At 40.4% G+C, this 25,600-nt stretch overlaps 1 protein-coding gene across 2 annotated transcripts; it reads left to right on the top strand.

The window, feature by feature from the left end:
• The first annotated feature begins 145 nt into the window (after positions 1 to 145).
• Positions 146 to 25,346, top strand: ppfibp1b (PPFIA binding protein 1b). Of its 2 annotated transcripts, XM_080876548.1 has the most exons (27): positions 146 to 296; positions 6,149 to 6,230; positions 7,611 to 7,816; positions 8,682 to 8,771; positions 9,680 to 9,793; positions 10,134 to 10,265; positions 10,993 to 11,085; positions 15,035 to 15,152; positions 15,251 to 15,295; positions 16,700 to 16,761; positions 17,182 to 17,266; positions 17,543 to 17,682; positions 18,119 to 18,216; positions 19,041 to 19,101; positions 19,320 to 19,494; positions 19,908 to 19,940; positions 20,499 to 20,640; positions 20,719 to 20,850; positions 21,046 to 21,196; positions 21,325 to 21,436; positions 21,557 to 21,645; positions 22,794 to 22,916; positions 23,023 to 23,148; positions 23,235 to 23,423; positions 23,994 to 24,158; positions 24,252 to 24,317; positions 24,401 to 25,346. In XM_080876548.1, exons 2-27 carry the CDS (start codon positions 6,167 to 6,169, stop codon positions 24,482 to 24,484), a joined length of 2,895 nt encoding a protein of 964 aa, XP_080732674.1. In that variant the 5' UTR covers positions 146 to 296; positions 6,149 to 6,166; the 3' UTR covers positions 24,485 to 25,346. The 2 variants fall into 2 exon arrangements, with proteins under 2 accessions (XP_080732674.1, XP_080732675.1); XM_080876549.1 differs by lacking the exon at positions 19,908 to 19,940.
• The last annotated feature ends 254 nt before the right edge of the window (positions 25,347 to 25,600 follow it).

The raw sequence follows: 25,600 nt of genomic DNA, 5'->3' as shown, positions 1-25,600 counted from the left end.
CTCCCGCAGAAAACTCACAGCTCCTATGTTAGGCACGTTACAGTGAACGCACCAGGACTCCCATTTAATTTCCAGGCCAATCCAAGCCTGTAGCAGGGGTGGGATTTTTCAGCCATGACATGCAAAGTTTTTCAGCGACCCTGTCACTTCGACATCATGGCGTAGCGATGTGCACGGACGGCAGGGTCGTACTGGTGGGCACGGAGAAATTCAGAACACAACTTTTGTGGATTTTTCTCAGAAAAAACGAGAAGACGAAACTACGGAAGCGCTGAAATTCTTCGAGAAGAGTTTGGGTACGCGTCCTTCTTGAGGCTACAGCTGTGATTTATTGTTGTAGTCTGCTAAAGTTACCGTTTAGTCCGAACAAGCTGCCGCCGTTGAGGCTCGCGCAGATGCGCGCGCATGTCTCACAAAGCTACCGTTTTATGGTCACTTTTCTAACTTTTTATAACCAGCAGGTCCCCGAGCTGTTAGGTTTTGTCTGGTTAGTGAAATCTGACTCGTGTTAGTGAAATCTGACTCGTTAACACTGTAAGAAACGAATGACGCAAAGTGTCCTAAATACCCGACTGTAGACAAAACGTTAATGTTTCAGCTTTACGTTAAATATGTAACAGAAGCTAACTGGAAGAAGTCTGTTTATGACCTGCCACATATCTAATCTCTGCACTGTGCCATTGTTTTCCATCGCCTGAGGCTGCTCTTACCCTCTTTCCCCCTCTGTGTTTTTATCTGTATCTAAAGTAACATTCATTTGGCTTCATTTGCCTTGCCCTAGGTGCTGAATTAGTGGGATTTAGCTTTAGTAGTGATCGTGAACTGCCCCCGAATGTGAAGTAGACTTTCTGGAGTTCCTCTAAGAGACGTAAAACTTAATCAGTTGTTGTGTTATAGTTTGGCCTTTTTGTTTCTTTAAAAAAGCTCTTGAAAGCAGCACACTTGTCTGGAAACCAGATGTTGCCAACAGTAATTTTGGGTGCTTTTCCTTGAATTCATTGATTTACTAACTTAATCCCCTTTTTAATGCTAATTGAAAGCAGTTTAGGTCTTCGCTCTTTGTTATTCACACACTCCCAGGGGTCACTTTTCAGCATCTTCCTGTCTTCACCGCATTGCAGCCAAAAAAGGAAATGCAAGGAGTTTATATTAAGGAAAATTCCCCAAAAAACAAGCCTACTGTTGTTCGCAGCAGCATAACCAATCTTCTGTATGGCATGTATATTATTCAGTGTTGCATTTCATTGCATGTGCATGAAGATGAAGGACTTCTTAGTCAAGTTAAGACACAAGTTGTGCATTTGTGAGTAATACGAAAAGAATGTGTGATTCCATCCAACACAAATGAACTTCTGCCACGACTGTGCACATACATGCAGGCAGGAAACGCTCTTGGAAGCCCTTCTCACATGAAACACTTTATCTTAAAAACTACATTTCCACCTTTTGGAAGCTGTGTTTACATTGCTACATCACTAATTGCTTGAATACCATTAAGGTTTTTCATGATTTTATTTCCAGCCAGTCTAAAGATGGAGGAAAATTCCCTGTCCACTTTTCAAACCTCTTGCCGGGAGGTATAAAAGTAAAGACAGGCATCCAGGTATTCAGCCATGTTGGAAATAGCTGCAGGTTATTCCTGCAGGTAGCTGATGAATACTCTAAATGTGTCCACACATACACCAAATCCCTGCAGGCACAGGAGTTTACTGCCTATGGCTAAGTAAAGCAACATCAATAAAACCCCACTTTTATTCAGGAAAAACATTGGGAATTTCTTTTGCCTCTTGTGTATGATAAATATCTTAGATACTCTTCTGATTTCTAAATTAAAAGTGAGTTGATTCCTTATTTTGTGCTAAATATACTGTTTTCTGTCTGTGGTAGAAAAGGAGTTTGGCTTTTGTCATAGAAAAACTGTGTAAAGGTGAAGAATGAGTCAAGGCCTGCATGAGTCAAAACATATAAAGTGTTATTATGTGGGCCTACGCTGTCATGTCCACGGAAATTGCCACGTAACTTGGATAAAAACAGACTAAGTAAAACAAACTGTGGTGTGATTTTTGGCCTGGTTTGTCTTTTCTAGTCTTTTCTAACATGACAGCTATTCATCTCAGTACAGACTGCTATCAGTTTTTACAGGCACATGCAACTATCTGTAAAAGAAAATGAGCCAGAGGCTTCTGTTTTGTTGTGTGCTGCCGCTGCATGTGCTGAAGCATAGTTCGCTGGTCACGTGTAACTCAGGAATTAAGATATTCTTTATTTTCTTTCTATACCACGAGTACCGGAGCTCTTAGGGGAGCACCCAGTGAAGTAGGTTTATGTTGCCTAAAGGGACCTGAGCTGCAGGATTTGAAAAGCAATTATAGTGGTCCACTCTCCCTCCTGTATTCATTGTTCTCTGCATGTCTCTGTGAATTACATGGCTGATTTCACCAAGGGGCAAAGCTGCTTTTGCATGTTCTTTCAGTTTACTTTTGAGGCTCTTTTTAGTCTGAAAAGAGTATGCAGGCAGGTGTCAACTGTAGCATTGCAATGCCGTTTTTTTTTTTCCCCCTCCCTCCCAGCCTTTGTGTGCTTATGCAGCTCAGTCAAAACAAACCACTATGATGAACAATAGAGCTCTCTGTTTTGTCTTATGGCTGGTGTAAGTGGTGCTTATAGACAGGCAGACAGAGGGACTCTGTTTGAGAGCGATGCTTGCTCATTGGGAATTTTGAGATGTCTCCTTTGATGGCAGTCTTGGACAGATGCTTAACATGCATCATAAAGGAAAAGTGCCTTATAAATCTAGGTTTATAAGGCTTTGTTACAGTTTGTCATATATAATATGTACCTGTCTCTTTCAAATGTGGAAAATTATGACATTTAATGAACACTTATTTTGTAATTCAAAACAATCACTTGTCCCAGAGCTTTAAAAAAAACAGGACAGACTGTTACCTTGGCTGCTTTCTAGACAACCATCTTATGTTTACACATAACTAAAGCAACATGGAGGCTTCCTGGGACTTGAGGAAAGAGTGCATGTCCCTGTAATTAGGAATTCTTTTTGCTGTGTCCATCCTACATCCAGGATGAAGCTGTGGAAGTGCTCAGAAGGCTGTTTGCACTTATTAGCAGGTTTCAGAGCAGCATGTCTGGTCTTGAGCTGCTGTTTGAAGTATGTTTGCTAAAGGCCATGTGCTAACCCATATTTGCTTTTCTGCTGTGATAGAAAAGCTGACTCAGGCTTTTGAAGGGGATGCCCTGCAGGTCTGGATTCCAGTTTTGTCTCATCATGATCCAAACTCTGTGCTGGCTGCTGTGAAATGCTGAGATATCGCCTCAATAAAAGCCTTCCCTCAATCTGTTTGTAGTTTATGCATTTCAAGCAGTGCTGGCAGGATGTCCTTTTTCTTTTCTCAAGTTGCACAAACCTCACCAATAGCACACATGCCCATAAAACTGTAATGAGCCTGGAATCAAACAGCAGACCAGCAGCCAGGTAAACATTTCCGTATAATAAAATAATTTCATCTATATTTGCTTTAGCCCAGAGAACTTCATAAAAACAAGCTCAAAGAGCGAGCCAAGCTGCTGCAGTACACAAACAGTCAGATTAGACAATAACTTTATTTTTTTATTCATTTTTTTACCACCAGTTTGCAGGTAATTTTTATTGGCTCTTCGCAGAACTCTTTGTAAACTGGCATCAGCTGAATGATAGATGTTCATCAGTCCACTCAATCCTTTGTTGGTTATCATATCCCTGAGATGAGGATTCAAGCGTCAGAAACTGTTAAGGGAGCACTCGGCACTGGCAGTAGATATGGGCAGATGTTGTCCCATTGTTTCCGGTTTCACATCATGATGCTAACAGCATTCACATTATCAGCAGACTCTTAACATCTGAGATTTTACTTTTCTGTTTTTAATGACTAAAATATTGAAAAGCTGTTCTAATTTATTAATTTCTAAACTGCTTTTCTGCCTGCAAAAGCAAAGTGAGTGAAATCCAACTTTGTCAAAGTGTTAATTGAGCAGCTTAACCATGCACTGCTATGAACAGCAGCCGAAACAAAGCTTGCAAGGATGTTAACCAAGGATCCAAAGATGGCTCTGATGTTATAATTGTGTTAACAAGAGAGTGTAATTAAAATAAATGTACATTAGTACCCCTGCACACTACTGTAGCTGATATTATGGCAACTGTTTCTTAGTTATAGCTTCTAAATTATATTGACTTTTGAATTTGTGCTGCTTATTAGCAAACCAAATTCTTATATAAACTAGCATGATTTGTATAATTAATCAATTAGTCAGTTTAGTTTAGATTTTAGCTGACAACCATTCAAAGGTCATCCCTTGCAGGGTTCCTAAAGGGGTTGCAATTGCTTTTTAGGAGTGTCTACACACACAGGCATGAAATATTTATGGATATATGTGCAGAAATATTTGTATACCAGCCCTCGTCCTTCCATGGAAACATTGTAAAATGCTCGAATTCTGCCCTGCCTTTTCTAAATGTCAGGTCTTTTGCAAAATGTGTAGTAAGCAGCTACTGTTGTTACTGAGAGAAGCATTTTTACACACTCAGGATTTTACTGTTGGAATGGTAAATGGTAAATGGCCTGTATTTATATAGCGCTTTTACTAGTCCCTAAGGACCCCAAAGCGCTTTACATATCCAGTCATCCACCCATTCACACACACATTCACACACTGGAAACCACCCAGCACTTTACTGTGGACCAGTGGCATGCTGGGTGCTCATCTCCTCTCAGTCTGCTGTGTGTTGTGTCGAGTCTTGTGTTTTAGTACATGCTTCTTTTACACATAATGGAAACTGTGACCACAGAAATGCTTAAATAACAGTGCTCAGTCTGTGGGTGGTTTCCATAAAGTCTGAAACTGGTGGAACGTCCCAGTGCTGGGCACTCCCAGGATTGAAGGTAGCTGAATAAAGGAAGAGGTGTCAGTGGATGTTTGTGTGCACATGAACATCTCTATTTGCATGCTTAAACATGTACAAATATACAGCAGGGTCTTTCGAACATCAGAGGAGAAAGGGACTGCTGTGTTATTTGGGCAAATCTCCAAGACTGGGACACGAAAATGCATCTTTATTTCAATCCAAACAAAGTTCCCACTGTCCTCTTGATAGGACATTCAGAACACCAGTGTTTTAGATATTGGTTTAATTTAATATTATGTGTGGCATTCATTAGTTTTAGAAAATATACATGAGAACTCTTCAGCACAGAGTTAAACAACAGGAAGTTAAAGAAACTCAACAAATCACCTGATTTTGTTTGTTTTTTGTCTTGTTTTTTTTAAGCTGCCAGAGATGCCTTGCTATCATATAACCATGCAAAAACTGACTTATTTTTATACAGTCAAACCCTACTCAGAATTATGTTGTTTTACCAGCTGTTAAAGACTCGAAACTCATGGCTCAAAGAAACCCAACAGTATTGCAGCTGAATTAATGTTTAATGATACACAAAATTACTTCTTAAAAAAACCAGAGAAGGCCTTGATCCAAGCAGGCAGTGTGTTATCAGATTTAGCCGCCTCCTCATAACACAACGCATGTGTAAAAGTGATTTGGCTGCAGTTTAAAAAAAAAATAAAAAATTTTCATTTATTATTTTTTTTTAAGTTGTGAAAAATGAATGTGGTTAGCTGTGACAGAAACAACTGGCATATCAAAATATGCATAACATCAGATCAAAATTCTTAGCAAAACACAATTTTTATCTTCCAGCACCACAGTGCGCTAAGTTTCTGCCACTTTGCTGCCATCCATAAGTCACAATTTGTAATCATTATCCCAACTGGGTATCTCACAATTTTGATTTGCCTCTGCTAATCAGGAAATTTTATTTTGTTTCGTTTTGTTTTTTGTGGCTTAAACAAGTTTTTAAAAATGTATGCCTGGTTAAAGCTGTAACATTTAAAAAAATCATCCTGTTCAACAGTGAACTGGAAATGCATAACAATAAGTTTCTTTTATGTTCATGAGCAGGCATGTTTGAAAAAATAAAAAAATCTGTAACCTGTAAGTTGAAATGTGAACTGAACTGTAGTTTAAAAAATAGTTTTAAAACATTTACTGTGTTTTGGGGCTAACCCTTTAAACTGGTTTTATTGGTCTTTATAGGTTTGTCAGTGACTGAAGATGATGTCTGATGCCAGCGACATGTTGGCTGCTGCTCTTGAGCAGATGGATGGAATTATAGCAGGTAAACCTTTCCCATTAAAAAGCATCAGCGCAATATTTTACCATGACTTTTAGTACTCGTGAAAGCCTAAAGCAACAAAAGTCTCTGCGGGTCTTCCAGGTTGAGTCAACATTGATAAGCCCTTATCTGGTGTCTTGTTATGGCTTGTTGCACAGCTGACATTCAAGCTGTCATGTGATATCTTGTGCTCTATCTAGCCTTTATTCTTTGCACTTTGAGTCTGTGTAACTCTAAACCAGTGGTTCTTAAACTTTTTCTACCCCTTTTAAAAGCTGGGAAAAGTTAATGCCCCACCCCACGTATTTAACAATAAAAGAATCCAAGTGAAAAAGGTCAATCTGATAGCATCATTAAACTTTTTTTTTTTGGGGGGGGGGTCCTTTTTTATTTATTTATTTATTTTTTTACCTATATAAATCTCATCCAGTCACCTATATGCATTACATTTCTCTCCATATCCCTTCCCCCCGCAGTGGGTCTATGCCCAGATAGTGCGGTGTTATAATTTTTAGAAATGTGATACCTATAGTGTGCACAACTGTATTTCCAAAAGGTGGTGTCACTGTCTAAATTCTGAATAAACACAAATCTCAGGAAGTCATTCATGTTATCACTAATTTAACACAAATGACTTGGCATGACATCATTTGACATGAACTGGTGAAAAGTCGAGAGAAAAAAAAAAGTTCTTTAGTCTGATCAATCAGTATTGATGTGATGGGGTGTATTAGTGCTTGTGACATGGGTAACATGCAATTCTGTAAAGGTGCTATTGATGCTGCAGCTTAATTGTAATGTATTCTGCCATCCAGACAATGTCTTTAAGATCTTTGATTATGTTAGCAAGATTATGCCAAACCAGATTCTACTTTAATTAAAGTAGCAAAGGTCTATAAGGAGGGTCCAGAAAATCTGTCAAAGAGAGCCCAACCTGTTGTAAGGATGGAACATTTGTGACTTTGCCAGCCTTTTGTCCTCATCAGAAGGCTTAAAATGTTGCTAGAAAAAGAGGTGATGCAACACAGTGGTAAACATGCCTGTTCCAACCTTTATGAAATAACTTTTTTTTTTTAAACATACACTTTGACAGTTATTCCGTTTCAGCATTTTTTATAAATTGTGTATTCAGTGTTGGCTTTAAATAATGTGATTACATTTTACACAGCATCCCAACATTTTGGAAAATTATATTGTGCTCTTCAATTACTGTTAGTGCCTGAGCCACAAAATGATTGATGTCCTCTGTAATCTAGCAGATGAGAACTTTTACTCACTAAAGCTTGTCAACAAACATCACATGCAGCATAAGATGACACTGCAGTCTGTCTCTGGACTAATTTTATCCTCATATTTATTCCTGTTGTGATTCTTTTGTCTCAGGTTCCAAAGCTATAGACTACTCCAATGGTTTGTTTGACTGCCAGTCGCCTACGTCACCTTTTATGGGTAGTTTGCGAGCGCTTCACCTTTTGGAAGACCTAAGAAGTGTCCTAGAGTTGATGGACTCGGAGGAAAGGGAGAGTCTACGATGCCAGATCCCCGACTCCACAGCTGACAGCCTTGTTGAGTGGCTCCACGGTCACATGGTAAGACCCTTACTTGTGGATGTTAGAAATATCAGTTGGATTCATGGAAAGAGATAAAGTTTATTAGCAGGTCTTTAGAAATTGAAGCAAACAGACCACTTTTTGCTCTTCTGCCATCCAGAAAAGTGTAGCCTCAGGGTAAACCGTTGTAGCGCTCGTGTTGCATTTTCTGTTTTTGAAATCAGTGCAAGTTGTGTAATCTTGCCAGGTCTCGCTTGGAAATGAGATTTTTAATCTCAATGAGATTTTTTTACTTGGATAAATAAAGGACTAATAATAAAAAAAAATCATGGAAGGAGTTTCTCCTGTGATGGCTGGGCATGAAGTCCTTCAAACAAACTGTAGCACAGCTGGTTTGATTCTGATTGTTGCGTGTGCCAAATTAAAGCTGTATTAATACAGAACAGTGTGGCCAAACAGTCTTGTATCCAAGTCCACAAATGGCTTGTTTGCTAAGCGAAAAAACGCAGAACAATTGTCCTGTTCTGCTGAGTTCCCATGGAATCCAAGATGGATTAGCTGTGTTGGTGTCACAGTTGATGTGCATGCAGCAAGAAACGCACAGACTTCTTGGGAATCAGAGCAGTGACTGGCTGCAGGCCAGTGAGAGTTTTTGTGTAATGCTGTAACCCACTCTGTGTACAGCAGTCTGAATGTGAGCTCTCCATTTCAACCATGTAAGGTTTTATTTGTGCTGGGTGAAGTGGTGTAGCTGCTCAGGCACTTTGATGTGAAGAATTTCAGCTGAGAACATTAGTAGACATCAAAGACTTGAGGTTTTGTCTTTAAAGCGTAGGAATACATTATCATACCCTTGCAAATGGCTCAGTAGAGTTCTTCTAATAATTTATTTTTCTCTCCCCAGTCTAACGGACACATTTCATTGGGTGGAGGTGACCATTACCAGGAGAGGCTTTCACGACTAGAGAGTGATAAGGAGTCTCTTGTGCTTCAGGTACCTGCCTAGCAGTAATTCCATAATTTTACCATCTCCTCCACCGTCTATTTTCTGTAAAACTCCTGTGAAGCTCATCAATGTTACTTGTCCCTCTCATCGACCAGTCAAAAACAAGAAGGGGCAGGACTTGTGTTATCAACACTGTAAACAATGGCGGGGGAGAAATCATTTTTGTAACCTAGCAACATCAAGCATTGAAAGAATGCTTGAAGCTCTAAAAATTAGGTCAGGGGTTTGACACACAAAAAACACTTACTGATAAATATTGTTTTACTTAAGAAAATACTTAAACCAACACAGAGTTAAAAGGTGAAAATGGAGCACAGCCTGACGTCCTTAACAAACTCAATAAATCTGCTGCAGCTCTGAAAACTTCAAGAAACTGTGAATTTCTGAATAATAGTTCACATAATGTTTTATTATTGAATTCATTTTTGTTTGTTGATTTTTAATGAATTTCCCTGGGGTGGCAAATGGTTACTAATGTAATTATTAGTCAGTGTTTGTATAATTTATCCAGCTACGGGTGGACTCTCCAGGATCTGGAAAGGAACTGAAACATTGTAAAACCTAACTGGAGGTTTCAAAGCTTACTTGTGTTTGTGCCCCACATGCAAAAGTTTTATTGCACTTGAACTGTGATCAGATTTGTTTAGTTCTCGCCCTCAATGTTTTTAGGAGCAGGGTATCTGTATATGTTGATTGCATGATTCTACAGCTGCCGCCACCCCTGACGCACTAAGAGAGATTTCTCTTCTGACTTAAAACTCTTAAAAATCTATAATAGTACAAAGAGTGGAACGGATAACTTTGGCTCATCATGTTCTTTAATAACTTGGCCCTTGGTTTGTTTAATATCAGGCTTTGCTGTCCTTTCTAAAATGTGTTACCTTGTGTTCATGCAGGTGAGTGTACTGACAGACCAGGTTGAGGCTCAGGGGGAGAAGATTCGTGATCTGGACTTGTGTTTGGATGAGCACAGGGAGAAGCTCAACGCCACAGAGGAGATGCTGCAACAGGTCTGTGTGTGTTTGTGTGTTTGTCTTACACTCTGAGGACAGGAAGGCTATTCCCAAACCAAAGCCCCCCAGTAGTGAAAGGTGCAAATGGACATATGGTGCAGATGTGTTTGGGTGGTACTGACTCTCAACTGGAAGAGCTGAGTTCACGCCCTCCTGTCAAGTAAACATCTACTGTGTGCACTGCTGTGCTAAGTTTATAAGTGGGTGTAACAGGGGCGTCTTGTTAAAACTGTTAATCATTGAGGTTTTGCAGATGACTTTTTTGTGTCTCCACTTTTACACAATAATGCCTGTACTACCAGTGTTGTTTACACAGATTGTTTGTTTGCTATTACAGGAGCTTCTGTGTAGAAGTGCTCTGGAGACTCAGAAGCTTGAGCTTATGTCTGAAGTGTCCAACCTTAAGCTGAAACTCAACAGTATGAAAAACGAGAGGCTTGACTTTGATGACGGATTTAGGGACAGTGAGGTGAACTAATCCTCTTTGTTTCTGAATGTTTCTTTTCTATCTCACTTAACGCACACAGACACACAGACACACACAGACTCAACAATAATGAAACACTCATTTATTTTGTCTTAAACCTGGGGGAGAGAGGATCCCGTCTTATTATCAGTCTCAAAGTCATTTTTATTTCTTGTTGTTAGTGTTTGCTAAACTAGCCATTGACGGTATACCCACATTATTGTAATATTAATTGGATTTTTTTTTTGTTACTTTATTAGACAAGATTTTTATAAAGATGTTGTCAGTCATTTGTTTACTAGAGATGGGAAGGTCTCTGCTTCCCAGATAGACTGAGCAGAATGTCTGGAAAGCTTTCAAACACGTCATGGTCTTGTTGTAGCAGTGCGGCCATCTCTTCCACCCCGCTGGAACAAAAAGCTGCTGTCTGTGTTCCGCCTCACAGCACATAAATCACTTCTTTTCTACAAGCAGCTTCCTCTCATTTTATCACTGCTGCTGCTTGGAAGCACTGATTTGCTGCTTTCAAATGCATTTGTAGTCACTTTATAGAACTTTGTGCTGATACAAGTCACATTTGCAAGATGGGAGCAGTTAATGAGATGTTAAAATTATTCACTTAAATTTCATTTTGGAATCTTAGAGTTAAAATTTTATCTAGAGGACAAAAATTATCCTTCAGTATTTAAGGTGTGACCTGTTCTTTTTTTTTTTTTTTTTCTTTTGTCAGGATTTGATTCTTGAAATTAATGAGCTGCGGTACAGACTGACTGAACTGGAGACTGAAAAACTACAGTATGAAAAGAAACTTAAATCCACTAAGGTGAGTCATCCCAGAGCACTTTACTGGCTGTTTATGTATCTTAAAGACTAGTTTTACCCTTTTTTTTTTTTTTTTTTTTTAAACAGCCAAAATCCACCATTCTGTTTAAAGTCAATACTTTTTTTTTTTTTTTTTTTTTTTTTTTTTTTTTTTAATAAATAGGACAGGGGGAATGAATGAGAGAGAGAGGGGGAGAGAAAGAAAGAAAACCAAAGGGGAGAAGAGACGGTGAGAAGGGGGGGGAAGAGAGACAAAAAAAAAAAAAAAAAAAAAAAACTCCTGGGTCACCTGTATGGAGAAAAAAAAACAAACAAACAAACAAACAAACAGAGGAGACAGCAAACAACAAAGAGCAACATAATAATAGAGAAAACAAAGCACCATCACAATAAACTAGCTAGTCATAGATATCAGTATTTACTAAGTAATAAACAATATTGTGCAGCACGCAAGATAGACAGCGCACAGTGTGCTTTGAGGCAGCAGCCAAGAAAGCTTTAGTCCGCGTCTGTGAATACCCATGTGTGCATACCTGTGTGGATCAGCATGCTTGCATTCCAAAGGTTTCTCCATGTAATGATCTGCTAGGGAGTGTGGGGGGGCCTCAGCCCCGTCCTCCAGGGTGTGAAGCGGGTATGGAGGAGATCAAAACTCCAGACATCCAGAGGTCCCCAGAACACAAAAGACCATGGAAGACCAACAGAGGGGCAGCCGCGCCACTAAAGTCAATACTTAACGGCTGTTCTTTTGTTCTTTTATGCCCTTTAAAAAATATATAATATCTGTACATCTCTTGTTACCTGGATAAAGTTATTCATGCAACCATTTCAGCTGCTATTTGTATAGTATTATGCTGTAGTCACAGTAGGGAAAGCAGTGGTTTGAGACCACAGCACAGCCAGAATTTTTGCAACTATGCAATGAGCTTGGGATCTTGTTGCCTTGGAAATGGTTCCTTTGCAGATGTGGACGAGGACTGTAATCAGTCACAGTCAGTTGGCATTTGCAGAGCGGCTTTGATGGATCAAAATGGTGATAATACAGTGTCGGTTTTAAATTGAAATGAGGTTGAGTTGGCATTTACAACCCCAATTCCTAAAAAGTTCAGATGCTGTGTAAAATCTGAAGGGGAGGGGGGAAACTGAATGCAATCTATTCATCCATCTATATGTTTTCTTTCGTTTATCCGGGGCTCTGTTACACTATTGGAGCAGCAGCCTAAGCAGAGAAGCCCAGACCTCCCTCTCCCTGGCTAACTCCTCCAGCCTTTTCAGGGAAATACCAAGGTGTTGCCAGGCCAGCTGAGAGATATGTCTCCAGCATGTCCTGCATCTGCCCTGGGACCTCCTCCAGGTGGCGGATGGCTCACCCAGGAGGCGCCCAAGAGAGATCCTAGTAAGATGCCCAAGCCACCTCAACTGGCTCCTTTCAACATGGAGGAGCAGCGGCTCTAATCTAAGTGTCTCCCGGATGGCTGAACTCCTCACCTTATCTCTAAGAAGAGGCCAGCCACTCAGTAAAAGCTAATTTTTCTGCCCCTTGTATCTGCGATCTCGTTCTTTCAGTCACTACCCAAAGCTTGTGACCATAGGTAAATTGAGAGCTTTACATTCATGCTCAGCTCTCTCTTCACCACGATGGACCCGCACAGCATCCGTGTCACTGCACCCAGAGCACCAATCTATCTGTCGATCTCCCACTCAATTCTCTCCTTCCTCGTGAACAAGACCCCGAGATACTTAAACTCCCCCTTTGGGGCAGGAATTCATCCCTGACCCGGAGTGGGCATTCCACCCTTTTCCGCCTGAGGACAATGGCCTCAGATTTGGAAGTGCTGCTTCTCATTCCCACTGCTTCACACTCTGCTCCAAACTGCTCTAGTGTGAGCTGGAGGCCATCATCTGATAAAGCCAGCTTAATCACATCATCTTTGAAAAGCAGAGAGGAGATTCTGAGACCACTGAAGCGAAAAGCTTCTGCCACTTCTACACCTCCTATGGACTTTCTGTCCATAGGAGTTCTGACTTTTTGAAATTGTTTTGTACTTGCAATGTGTTTGTGATTAATCTGCAAAAATTGCAAATCTGTTGACATATGTGGCCAATCTGTTGCTGTCTACGTACACAGAATTTTACATCAAAAAATTTATTTATATTCAGGGTCCAGCCAGAACATCATAAATTTGAAACAGAAATTTCATAGTTCCTCCACAAATGGTGCCACACTGCTGCAGGATGGTGATTCAGCTTCTTCAAAATGACATTGGTGGTCAGCAGCCTTCCTTTTTATGTGGGATATAACCACAATGCAACCATTGACTTGAGTCCTCTATTGCAAAAAGGCTCATCGTAGATGATTTGCACTCACTGGAACAGTGACTCTGATTGATTGCAGTGTAATGGGGTGTTATGAATTAGATGACATATTGACAAACCTTTACCAAATTGTCTGAGAAGGACTGCAGTTATTTGGAGTATAGTTGCCTTCTGCCAGGTAACTGATGCAATTGCTTTGAAGGTGGTCAGTCAGAGGCTGGGGGGTTACTAACCACCATGTTTTTGTTTTTTGTTTGGTTTTTTTCCCCCTCTCTCCTGGTCACAAAGAGTTTGTCACCCTTTTGCTTCTTAATCCAATTCCATTAACAACATCTGAGATTTCTTCATGTTTTTTAGGATTTTTTTTCCTTCTCATTCAGAGATTCTCGTGGCTGTTTGAATGCTGTGAATTTAGGTTTTGGTTGCAAAATGAAACAAGTTCAAATATCAAATGGACCCTTAATTGTTACAACACAGACAAGAAAATTGTTTGTTTTACAGTTTGAAAAGAGAAGTTAACCAAGAACACAAAAAGCTAAACTAAACTAGGTGAAGGCCAGCTGACTATCAGACTGCCACCACCCTTTTATATGCTGAAGTTAGAAAAGGTGAAGGAGTGACTCTGCTTACTAGAATTTTCCAGATGATTGCTTTGGATGTTTTCTATCTTATGCTTCTTGAACTGCATGTAGTAACTGCGTGTTGTTTGGGGGTTTTGTTGTTTGTTGCGGCGCCTACTTTTAATCTGCTTTAGTGGTCATTTTCCTGGAAATTTAGATATTCAACATTTCTTGATCTCTTTTTATCTTCTCTCCTTCCCATTTCTGTTTTCTTCTTCTTTCCGTGGCTTGTCTCTTTACTGCTAGTTACTAATGGCCAAGCTTTCTAGCCTGAAAATCAAAATGGGCCAGATGCAGTATGAGAAACAGAGGAAAGAGCACAAACTCCAGGCGATGAAGGTCGGCTTTTCCCAGGATGACTGTTGTGCTTGCTGTATGATTATGGTTTTTTGACCTCTCCCTTTGGCACCTCTTCTTCTTCTTCTTCTTCTTCTTTTTTAATTTTTGAGGCATAAAACGATTAAATCTGGTTAGATTCTGTTTTCACGCTCAAAAATGTATGTATTTTTGCAAATAATTTACTTAACCACGCATCACTGCATTTTGCTATAATGCATGGTTAAGTCAAGTGCAATCAGAAACACCACTTCCTTAAGTCTGCATTTACTAGGCACCAATTTTAGCAAATGCTAATTTTTAAACCACAAGTATGCTTTAATTCTGGGCTTTTGTTGAGTTGGCAGAGTTCTTCTTTCCTGTCCCTCTCTACAATTGTCCCACTCATTTCCTTTTTTTTTTAATCCACTCTATTATAACATGTACAAGATATATCTCTGTGCTTGACTCCTGCTTTGGTCATTTAAACATGTTGGTGTTTTCTTTTTGGAAATGGCTTGCATATTTAATAATATCCAAACACTTCCAGAGATCAGTGCTTATCACCCTCCTCATACTCGTTACCCTCCTGCAGCCTGTGTGCCATGTCATCCTCTGTGAACCCCTGTATTGTGGTTTGTTTGGACTGGGAGTGGGGGAGGTGGTAAAATCTTCTCACTGTTGTCCCCTGGTGAACAGGAGGAGCTAGCCATACTGAGGCGGCAGCTGGAGGGCAAAGACGGAGAGATGAGGAGACTGCAGGACGAGACGGGCTTCAAGGCCATCGGCTTGAACGGTGCAGAGCCCACAGACAGAGGTGGGGAAACCAGACAGATCACACGCCTCGCTGAAGATCAGCATTCCTGATGTTTATTTGGAGCAAGTTTTTACTTTATAATTTCTTGTCCTGTTTAGTCTCTCATCCAGATGAAACTCTTAGAAAGAGGCTGAAAGAAAAACGTAAGGGGGTTTTTTATGTCTGTGATTTTATTATTGCACTCACCTCCACCCCTATTTGCATGAACGAGCATGAGCCATCTGAACTCTGCTTGTCCATTATAACCAGTTCCAGTGCTAGTACCCGACCACAGCGCGCCACATCTCAACTTTTTTTTTTTAATGGCACGAATCTTGTCACTGATTTTTAATGCCCGGCTACAACAGCAACGAGAACAGTTTGCCTTGTGTTTTTTAGCAGGAATGAAGAATGAACTGTTTGTTGTGACCATTCAGACTGCTTACTCCACCTTCTGACTCATGTCTTCCAACGTTAATCACCTACCTCTCTTCACCAGCAACCTGTGTGTGCGTGTGTGCGCACCCTGCTAACCTGTCCTGCTGTTGTGCTTTTCAGTATCTTTCATGTACAGCTGTCTTAATAAATGTCCACTTTCCCATCAGTTATATATACTATACTCTACATTCATCTGTATAGAACAGTTTCATTTTTCATGCACAGCACACACTCTCCATGATTCTCTATATTGAAGTACAAATTACAAGTGTCCATTTTAAGAATCCTATTGACTAAAGCAAAAACACAAGCTACCTTCATGTCTTGAGCATACCTTTTAAACATTTACAGTGCAGGTGAGGAAAAATAAGCGAGGCCCCCGAGTTTAATAACTAGTCAAACTTTTCTTGGGTAGAAGTAACCTTGAATAAACATTTGTAGCTGTAGACCAGACCAGTGTAATGTTTAACAGGCATGGGTTTTTTTTGACAGTTTATCCTTAGGACTGCTTCTGCTCAGCCAGATTCTCAAAATGTTTCAGTATGAATGAGTTTCTTGAGGTCATTCTGCAGCTTTTCTATTAGGTTCACTCCAGAAGAAGGATTTTCTTTGTAGTCATCCTTGAGTAGATTTATTTCAAAGTTTTGGCCTTTTGTTTCACTGCCAACAATAACAGTTTGAGAGATATAAGCATAATTTGCAGTGTGAACTTAAAAAGAAAAATGAGGAAACTGAACAAGTGGAGGACAAAAAAAGTTCTGTTCATCCATCTGTTTTCTGAAGTATCAGAAATGTTCTAGGTGAAAGGGTGGCTGTGAAGAAAGAAGGGAAACTGGTAGAAAAGGCTGAGGTATGCCAAAATACACAAGCACTGAAAGGGACCGCTAACAGAGTGTGTATCAGTGTGTTGAAAAGTGGAAATGTTTGAGCAAAGGTTAACATGTGAAACACCCGCTCACACCAACACTGTGTGTACGTTTGGTTTCTAAAAAGCAGTGTGGCCGTGATGTTGCTGGACTGACAGCCTGTAATGTTGCATCCTGTATGTTAAATTTTACATATCCTCACATTTTAACACCCTCAGACTTCACACCAGGAACTCTTTCAGTAATCTTTTTCTCCCTCTCTAGATGTGGAAGTCCAGAGGATGAAGAAGGCAGTGGAGTCTTTGATGGCAGCAAATGAAGAAAAGGTACATGTGATCAACTAGGACAGGGGTGTCAAACTCAAATACACAGTGGGCCAAAATTCAAAACTGGAACAAAGTCGCGGGCTAACATTAATATTTATTGAAAAAAAAAAATCTTCCTCCAGATATAAGAATGAATCTTTTCTTACGGACTCAAACAAGTTTTGCTGAAAAACTGAATATGGAACAAGCAAAGCTTAATACTAAACAATATATATATTAGCTGTATAATACCAGTAAGCCAGCTCTAATAGTAATTTGGTATGGCTTCGTGGGCCAAATGTGGGCCAAATTTGGTTTGGCCCACAGAGTTTGACACCTATGAACTAGGATTCACCTTGTATCACATCCCAGCTACCCAAAGCTGCTCCGGGGGGGAAAAACTGACCTCATTTTTCTTTTTCTTTACCTTTTCCTTTGCAGGATCGTAAAATTGAAGAACTGAAACAGTCACTGCTGCGGTACAAGAAAGTTCAAGACATGGTGATGTCCGTGCAGGGAAAGAAAGGTTAGACTCAGACTTACAATCTAAAAATTTAAGTATTTTGACAAATTTACATAAAATTTGATTCACAGGATTTAAAAACTGACATTAATGATGTGCTAAAATAATGCATTTTAAGCTTTAGCTGCCACACAGACCCTTCATCTATCCCTGGGTTGCTTGCCTTTTCCCCTTGTTGTTTGTATAGTCTTGTGTGTGAAAACTTTTGACCTACTTCCTACATCTTGTAAACAGGATCATGTGTTAAATAATTTGATTTTATATTTTGGTCCATTACAGAAACAAAGACAAACGATAATGAGCACATTGAGAGTTCTGGTGATGGATGCACCACAGTCCCAGCTAGCTCTCCGTCTGTGGAGTCAGAAAAACAAGAAGGCACAGATGCTGAACAACTGAGAGGGAAAAGCCCAGATGAGGTTTGTGGAGAGGGAGAGGAGATGCTGCAAAGGGCCACGGGTCGGTCTCAAACTTGGTCGGTGCGTCTCAGTCATGTGGCATGCGGTTGCCTGTTCACCCACTAAGCTAAACTGGCACCCATGGTATCACTATTTAAATAGCAGAGAACATGAGATATTTTTAATTTTACTTTTACTGTTTTTCCTCCCCTGGAGCGACTTCACATATCATTAAACTCTAAAGTGCTCAGTAAAACACTCACTCTCACAAAAACTTCACATTAATTTCACTCCTTTGGAAATGAGTGTTGAAGAGCTGGACAACCAATTAGTTGAATAACATCTTTTGTCAGATCTCTGTATGCAGATTTAGACTGTTCTCAGGGACTCTGTAGAGTTTTTAAGTCACAGTTTTATTGCATTTAAATCTTCTTTTGTCTTTCTGACCCCGACTCAGATGGAAAGCCCCAGTAGACTAAGTGAAGAGCCCTCGCCTTCACCCAGCCCGTCTGATCCAGAGAGAGTGTCAGAATCTGAACCGGCAGATGCAGAAAGGTAAAGATTTTATGTGTTATACATGACTTTGTTTTTATTTTAACAATATTTTTAATTTACAAATTAAAAAACAAATAACCGGAGAACACTAGACACCAAAGAACCAAACAAACAGCAAATCCAAACATGGAAAACCACCAATCCTAGTGGAATCTCTTTCATATTCTTCACTGACAAACACAGTGAAATGGTGCTCATTCTGCCTGCATGTGTCTTGTATTTATATTACAATGCTGTAACTTGCCAGGAATTACATATTTTCACATTAAAATCTCAGAGTATTGGAAGCTCTCACTGCAATTTACGCTATAAATAAAGTGTAAATTTACACTGTAAATTGTGGTAAGAGCAGTGAAGCATGCTGTTTAATGTGCGTATATATTTAAATGATCCGGGGCAGTCCATGTGGCGTTGCACCACGTGTTTGACGTGTCACTGAGTGCTTGTTCTCATCTAATTTCCTGTCACACTCCACTGCAAAATGAACACAATGGAGCATTTAATAAGTATAAGACATGGTATTGTGCATTCAAGGAAGGAGAAAGGAGTGTGATTATTGTTAAGGATTGGTCATCTCCTTAGTATTATTTATTTTATTGTGAATGCATGTTTGCATGCTTGTTAGTACAGAAGTATAAAGACATAACATATTAGGATCGACTAAACCATTCACTTGACAGATGCTGCTGTAGTCCTGACACATGTTTTGTCCATTTCCTGCAGATGGTGTGTCGGGAAGTATCTACGTGTGGTTAATAATGTCCTGTAGACTCGCACTGCTAAGTAAAGTATAATGTTTAAAGTGATTTGCGTTGTGCTTTCAGCAGTCAAGAGAACACAAAGACTGTGACTCAGGATCACCTGGATGGGAGCAAAACTGAGCAGGTATGGGCAGAAATTACGTTGGCTAAAAACTGAAGACTGATTCTGTCTATTGTGATTTTTTTTTTTTTTTCTCCCCCACTAATTTACCTCAAACTGCTTTTTCCAGCCTTACCCATTTTTTTCCTTTCACATTTGAATTGTCTTTCATTTTAGTTTTTCTGGCATTTAGTATATGGAAGTACAGAATCTGTATACAAGCAATGTTTTTGTACTCTCAGAAGACAAGTGAGGAGATCGGTAGCATCAGTGAAAAGCCACCCATAAATCCTTCAGCCACCTTACCTGCCACCGTAGAGGACGATCCCTTTGGCTCGAGAAAGGCTCGGTCGTCTTTTGGAAAAGGTTTCTTCAAGATCCGCGGAGGCAAGAAGACGACCAGTAGTCCAAGCCTTGGTGAGTGCAAACGGAATGATTTGAGATCATGGAGTTAGTGGAAATGTGCTTTGTTCAGCTTTTAACCCACTACATGGTGAGAGTTTCTTCACATTTTTTCTCCCCCCCAAGACACACCCATGGAGTACACTATGGACCAAGACCATAATTTACAGCCCACAGGCTGTGGTCCCAGTTTAATTATGGAACTGTGTTTCTGGGCTGGTGTTTGTCCTTCGTCCTGTCTATGTGCTTTTTATATTTTGTGTGTGTGTGTGTGTGTGTGTGTGTGTGTGTGTGTGTGTGTTGTACACTTGTATATCTGCATCCCATCTCCCCAATCCCATTATTATTATTTCACTCATAATTTCTGGCCTCTTGTTCTTTTCTGTTGGACCCTGTCCTGTGTGTTGTGCTCTTTGTAACACATGAAGACCGCAGCAGGAGTGCGAGTGCGCCTATGCTAGGTACAGTATAGATCACAAGTCACGGTAGAGTTGCACTAGTTGTCCAGAGAAAGCAAACTGCTGAATATTTCTGTCTGCAATTTCTGATCTCATCCATTCACTTCACTGACATCTTTTTTTAGTTTAATAGCTCCAGTACTTTGTCTCTGTTCTTTGTTGCACAAACTTCTGTACCTGTGTATGTTGAGTGTGCTGTAGTGTACGTAGATTTTGCCATGTTCCTGCATGTTTTTGCCTACACTCCTTTGTTTCTTTTAAAGCTTTCCCCGAGCACAAAGCTGTGCTGAGATCCAGATTATTCGATAAAATAATTTAAACGGCTCTCAAAGACCTTCCAACTAAATCTAAAACAAAGTAACAATACTTTTCTCAGGCAGTGAACAGTGTCTGCATGCATGCCATTCTAGAGAGCGTATCGCTTTGCTCACAGTGACCTCTCCGGAGTCCTCATGTGCCTGTCTCAGTGTATTCTGGCTCTTTGCACTGACCCTGTGCAGCAGCTCTGTCTGCCTTATCCTCATGATGCTGATGCTGATCTGCTGGCATTTGTTTGCACAGCTGAAACAGAACGACAGGGTACGGACCATCTCGATCTGGCAGGGCTGCCACAGAGGTCGAATAACAGTGACAGCACACACACGCTCCCCACTACTCCAGAAAGCAGAAAAAAATCCAAAGGAATAAAAAAGCTCTTTGGGAAGTGAGTAGAAAACCTGTAAACATCCTCCCTCTGAGTGTTCTTTTTTTAAGTATTTAACTTTAATGTCTTATTGTTCAGGTTAAAAAGGAGCCAGTCTACCACATTTAACTTGGATGACAATCTACCAGAGGGTGAGTTCAAGCGAGGAGGAGTGCGTGCCACAGCAGGACCCAGACTGGGTTGGTCTCGTGATCTTCAAAGGGTCAACAAGTGAGTCAGTGCATTCAGCATGAATAATGAAAGTCACAATGTGGTTTCCTTGTTTTGAATCTGTGTTGTACAGTGAATGTAGTGTTTGTTTGAATAATAAAGATGTAACAAGTGCATGTACTACAACTGATCTACGTCCACAGGGGCGTGTCTGCATGCCTATTTCATTGTTGACTCTTCTCTTTTCTTGTGTAGTGACGTAGACGCTCCCTTTGCACGCTGGCCGAAGGATCAGGTGTGCGACTGGCTGCAGGAGCAGGGTCTTGGTCTTTATGTAAACATGGCTCGCGCGTGGATCTCCTCTGGACAGACGCTGCTACAGGCCTCGCAGCTGGACCTGGAGAGGGTGCGATGAAGCAGAAGAATTTAATAAGTTTACCAACACTGGAAGAAAAGCAAAGTATTCCTGCCCTCAACTTCCTGTGTAGTAACTGGGGAATGTTGTATGTTTAATCCAAACTTGTGGATGTTTAGGAGCTGGGCATCAAACACCCGCTGCACAGAAAGAAGCTCCAGCTGGCTCTTCAGGCCCTCGGCTCAGAGGAGGAGGACAATAAGGGAAAGCTGGACTACAACTGGGTGACAAGTAAGTACCAGCTGCTAGTTGAAGATATGAGTCGGTTGGTCAGTTTTTTATGTTTGTGATGTTTTACTTGATGTTCTACTCGAGTTAATAATTGATGTAATTCTCTCTGCCTCTTCTCAGGATGGCTGGATGACATCGGCCTGCCTCAGTATAAGACCCAGTTTGATGAGGGAAGAGTGGACGGTCGCATGCTGCACTACATGACTGTGGTGAGTGCCGATAGGAGACATTCACTCCCCTCACAGACCCTGTGGATAAGCTGGGCTGATGACTCTAGTGTCACCTCATGTTAGTGTTACTGCACAGAGCTCCAGTGGTGATGGAAGCCTCACTACAAAGCAAGTTTAATAAACCAGGAATATGTTTTTATTAGGAGGATTAAAGAAGTCTAATTTATTTTACATAGACCCTGAGCACTTACACCAGTGGATGGAGAGGTCAATAGCAACAATACTTCTTTGCATACATACATTTCTTTTCATATCACGTTATGGAAAAAAAGACCAAGAGAATTTCTCTTCCAACTCTTCTGTTTTGCCTCACAGCGGACTAAACCCTCCTTACGTTCACAAACAACAGCTCGTTTCACAACATTTAACAGCCAAATAATTAAAAGCTTGAAAAGGAAAAATGTCCATACAAAATGTAGTCAACTTCTGAAAAGAACAGTGCAGACGCAAACTAAAAATGTTTGGTTTGTGCATTTTCTCACTTGGCCCTCATGGTGCTCCCTCAAGGTAAGTAAGCTTTAATACTCATTCTTAAATGTACCCTCTTCTTATGGCACATTTTTAGTCTCACTCTTGAATCCTGGTGTTGAAAAAAGCGTAATCTTTGCCATTGGTAAGTCAAAAATTCAAGTTAACAACTTCAAATTTCAAGTTAGTTTCTCAATTTTCAGTTATTTTCTCAGAAGTTTGAGGAGCTTCCATAACCTTGGCCTTAAGTAAAGAACATTTACAGCAAATAGCGCCTCAGTGCTCTGGGAAAGGCAGTAAGACCCCCTTTACAGTGTGTTAACTGAACTTCATGGCATCTATTTTAATTATTCTCCCAGAGAACTGATTGGTTGGTATGCTCTGCTCTTAGAAAGCTCTGATCTGTTATTTCAAACAATGTTTCACAGGAACAGGTAAGATGTGCAGCATGAGTTAGCTCTGATGTATCAGTCAGAAGTGACCTGGCATGATAAAAATAAAGTTTCCTCTCTAATCCCAGATTCACCCTCTCAGGTATTTGTATTTCAGCACTGGCTCTCTGATCCTCTTTAAGCTCTGATGTCTTGTGTTTTTAAGGATAACAATCACAGTTTAGTCAATCTTAGAGCAAATCACTGATATTTTTTTTTGTCCAACAGGATGACCTGCTTTCCCTGAAGGTGGGCAGCGTTCTGCATCACCTCAGCATCAAGAGAGCTATTCAAGTCCTCCGACTCAACAACTATGAGCCTAACTGCCTCCGTCGCCGGCCGTCAGACGAGGTGTGCTCGCTTTAACAGCCTGTTCTGCTGCTCGGCCCACTGACTTTACATACTCATAGCTATGTGTGAACACACTGTGCTTGTGGTTTGTACTTTGTGTCTGTAGAACAACATTTCACCGGCAGAGATTTCCCAGTGGACCAACCACAGGGTGATGGAGTGGCTGAGGTCTGTGGATCTCGCTGAATATGCTCCCAACCTGAGAGGCAGCGGCGTCCATGGGGGCCTGATGGTGAGAGAGTTAGTTGCTAATTTCCCAGGAAGAGCAGACGCTGTCCTGGGTTGTGTCCGCTCCTAATACACCAAATTCCCGCTCAGGTTCTGGAGCCACGGTTCAATGTGGAGACGATGGCTTTGCTGCTGAACATCCCCCCCAACAAGACTCTGCTGCGGCGCCACCTTGCCACACATTTCAACCTGCTCATTGGTTCAGAGGCCCAGCAGCTCAAACAGGAGTGTCTCGAAAACCCAGACTACACTTTGCTTACTGCAACCACTAAGGTCAAGGTAAAGCACGAGTTCCCACAGACAGACCGTCCTCTCTTACTACAAGTACTACAATTACTTCTCAGAGTACTTACAAGGAAAATATGTTGGAAATGCTTTTTCCTGTGTATTCTCTTTAAATGGGTAACAAGTTGAGAGATTTGATTTGACAAAGTGATATTAAAGTTTAGTTTCTCATGGAAATTAAATGTGCCTACACATTAATTTAAAGGAATTTTAAGTCACTAAAACTGGCATCAAAACCTTGTAACCATAAAATCATTGCCAGAAAATTCAACATTTTAAGTTTTTGTTTGTTTTGTTTAAATCTTGTGATATCAGTTTGCATATGATTTTTAGTTCGTATCCTTTTTGCTCCATCTGGCATTTTTGTGCAACATATTACTTAAAATTTTATTGTGCAATTTATTCCAGGAGGAAAAATGACACTGATGATGCAGAGGTCTCAAAAACTCACTGATCAAATATGATGACCTTTTTGTGTTTTTTCTAAATCAGAGGTTGGTATGTGTGCGTTCCTGTGCGAATGTATGTAGTACTTACCTGTCCTCTCTCTCTGGTTCACACCAGCCAAAGAAACTATCATTCGGTAATTTTGGCAGTCTGAGGAAGAAAAAGCAGGAAGAGAACGAGGAGTATGTGTGTCCGATGGACGTGGAGATGCCAAAGGGTCGGAGCTTCCAAAAAGGCTTCGAGCTCCAAATCTATGAAGATGACCTCGACCGGCTAGAACAGGTGAGCATATTCTTCAGCATTCATTAATGATTTGCTTAATTTAAAAAAAAAAAAGTCATATTAAATTTGTGCTCTATTGCTTTCTGCTCACAGATGGAGGACTCTGAGGGAACCGTGAGACAGATTGGTGCTTTCTCTGAGGGCATTCAGAATCTGACGGTGAGAACCAGGAACAATTACTCACTGATTATTGTTTCCACGGCTTCTGATAGTAAACTTAATGCTTTTCTCTCATTTACCAGAGCATGCTGAAAGACGACGAACTCTTCAAAGAGATCTCCAATTCTCCGAACCCCAGCGTAACCGACGACGACTCCAACGCATGAGGCTGTCAGCATCAGACCTGATCCTGCTGTGAATGAAACTCTGTGCCAACCCTCTCCACTTGCACACACACGTCTCAACAAAAAAACAAGAATGCTCCCACATTTTCCTCATTTTTAGTGTTACATTCAAAGAAGAGCCAAAAGTATTAGCGTCGTGTCTTTCTAGTTGATTTTTAAATGTTGAAGCCTTCGGTCCAGAGGCCACTTTCACTCCTGAACTTAGTCTTCATTACTCCCGACTGATGTCAGAGGGAACATGTAGGATAACACCACTGTTTGCCTGCCAGCTGGTTTCTGGAGATATTATTTCTGTGTTCTATTCGGGTACCTTCCTGTTTTAACTGAAGTGAAAACCAGCAAAAAATAAAAAACATCTAGAAAATGCCTATATAGATTTAATATATGACTTTTAAATTGCCTTTTGACTGTGGCAATGCTAGAAGAAAGAGTTGGACTAGAAGTGATGTGTTGAGACTGTTTCCATTTTGAAGTTATAAAGAAAAAAACCCTCAAACAGCTGCTATGTTTTCTACACAACTGAACCCTGCTAAAGAAATGAGAACAGTCTTTAAATATTATTCTGTCACTTATACATTTACAAATGTGCATATACAGTATAAAGCAAGAATCTCGCTGCATGTTTTGAAACTGCAACACAGTCATATAAGAACTCATCATTGTTTTTACCAAAAAAGGATTTTTAATGGAAACCTGCAGTTATTTCTGGGGAAATGTTGTGCTGCAAGGAAACGTCTGGTTTTCTCAAAGCGATAATGCCCTCTGCAGCTCTCCACCTTCCCTGAAAAGATGTCCTTTTTGTACACTTATGCAATTAATAAATCAATAAAGTAATTTAAATATGTTTGTTTTCTTTGAAGAAATTAAATCCACACCTGTCACAATGTCAGATTTTTTTCAAGCGTCGGGGACGCAAGAACTCTCTAATGTTGGTCGATAATGTTGACCGATAATTGGAGATGACAAAATGTGCTCTACACAACTCAGAATCAGAAAGGGTTTTATTGCCAAATGTTGAGCAGGTTTACAACATTAGGAAATTGCTGCTCTGTAATCAGGATTTCTGTGTTTTGTTCAACAATTAAATCCTCCACAAAG

The sequence above is a fragment of the Rhamphochromis sp. 'chilingali' genome (genome assembly GCF_963969265.1).
Source record: "Rhamphochromis sp. 'chilingali' genome assembly, chromosome: 2".
Lineage (NCBI taxonomy): Eukaryota > Metazoa > Chordata > Actinopteri > Cichliformes > Cichlidae > Rhamphochromis > Rhamphochromis sp. 'chilingali'.
Note: the sequence above shows the minus strand (reverse complement) of the source record. Positions and strands in the feature narration are given on the sequence as shown.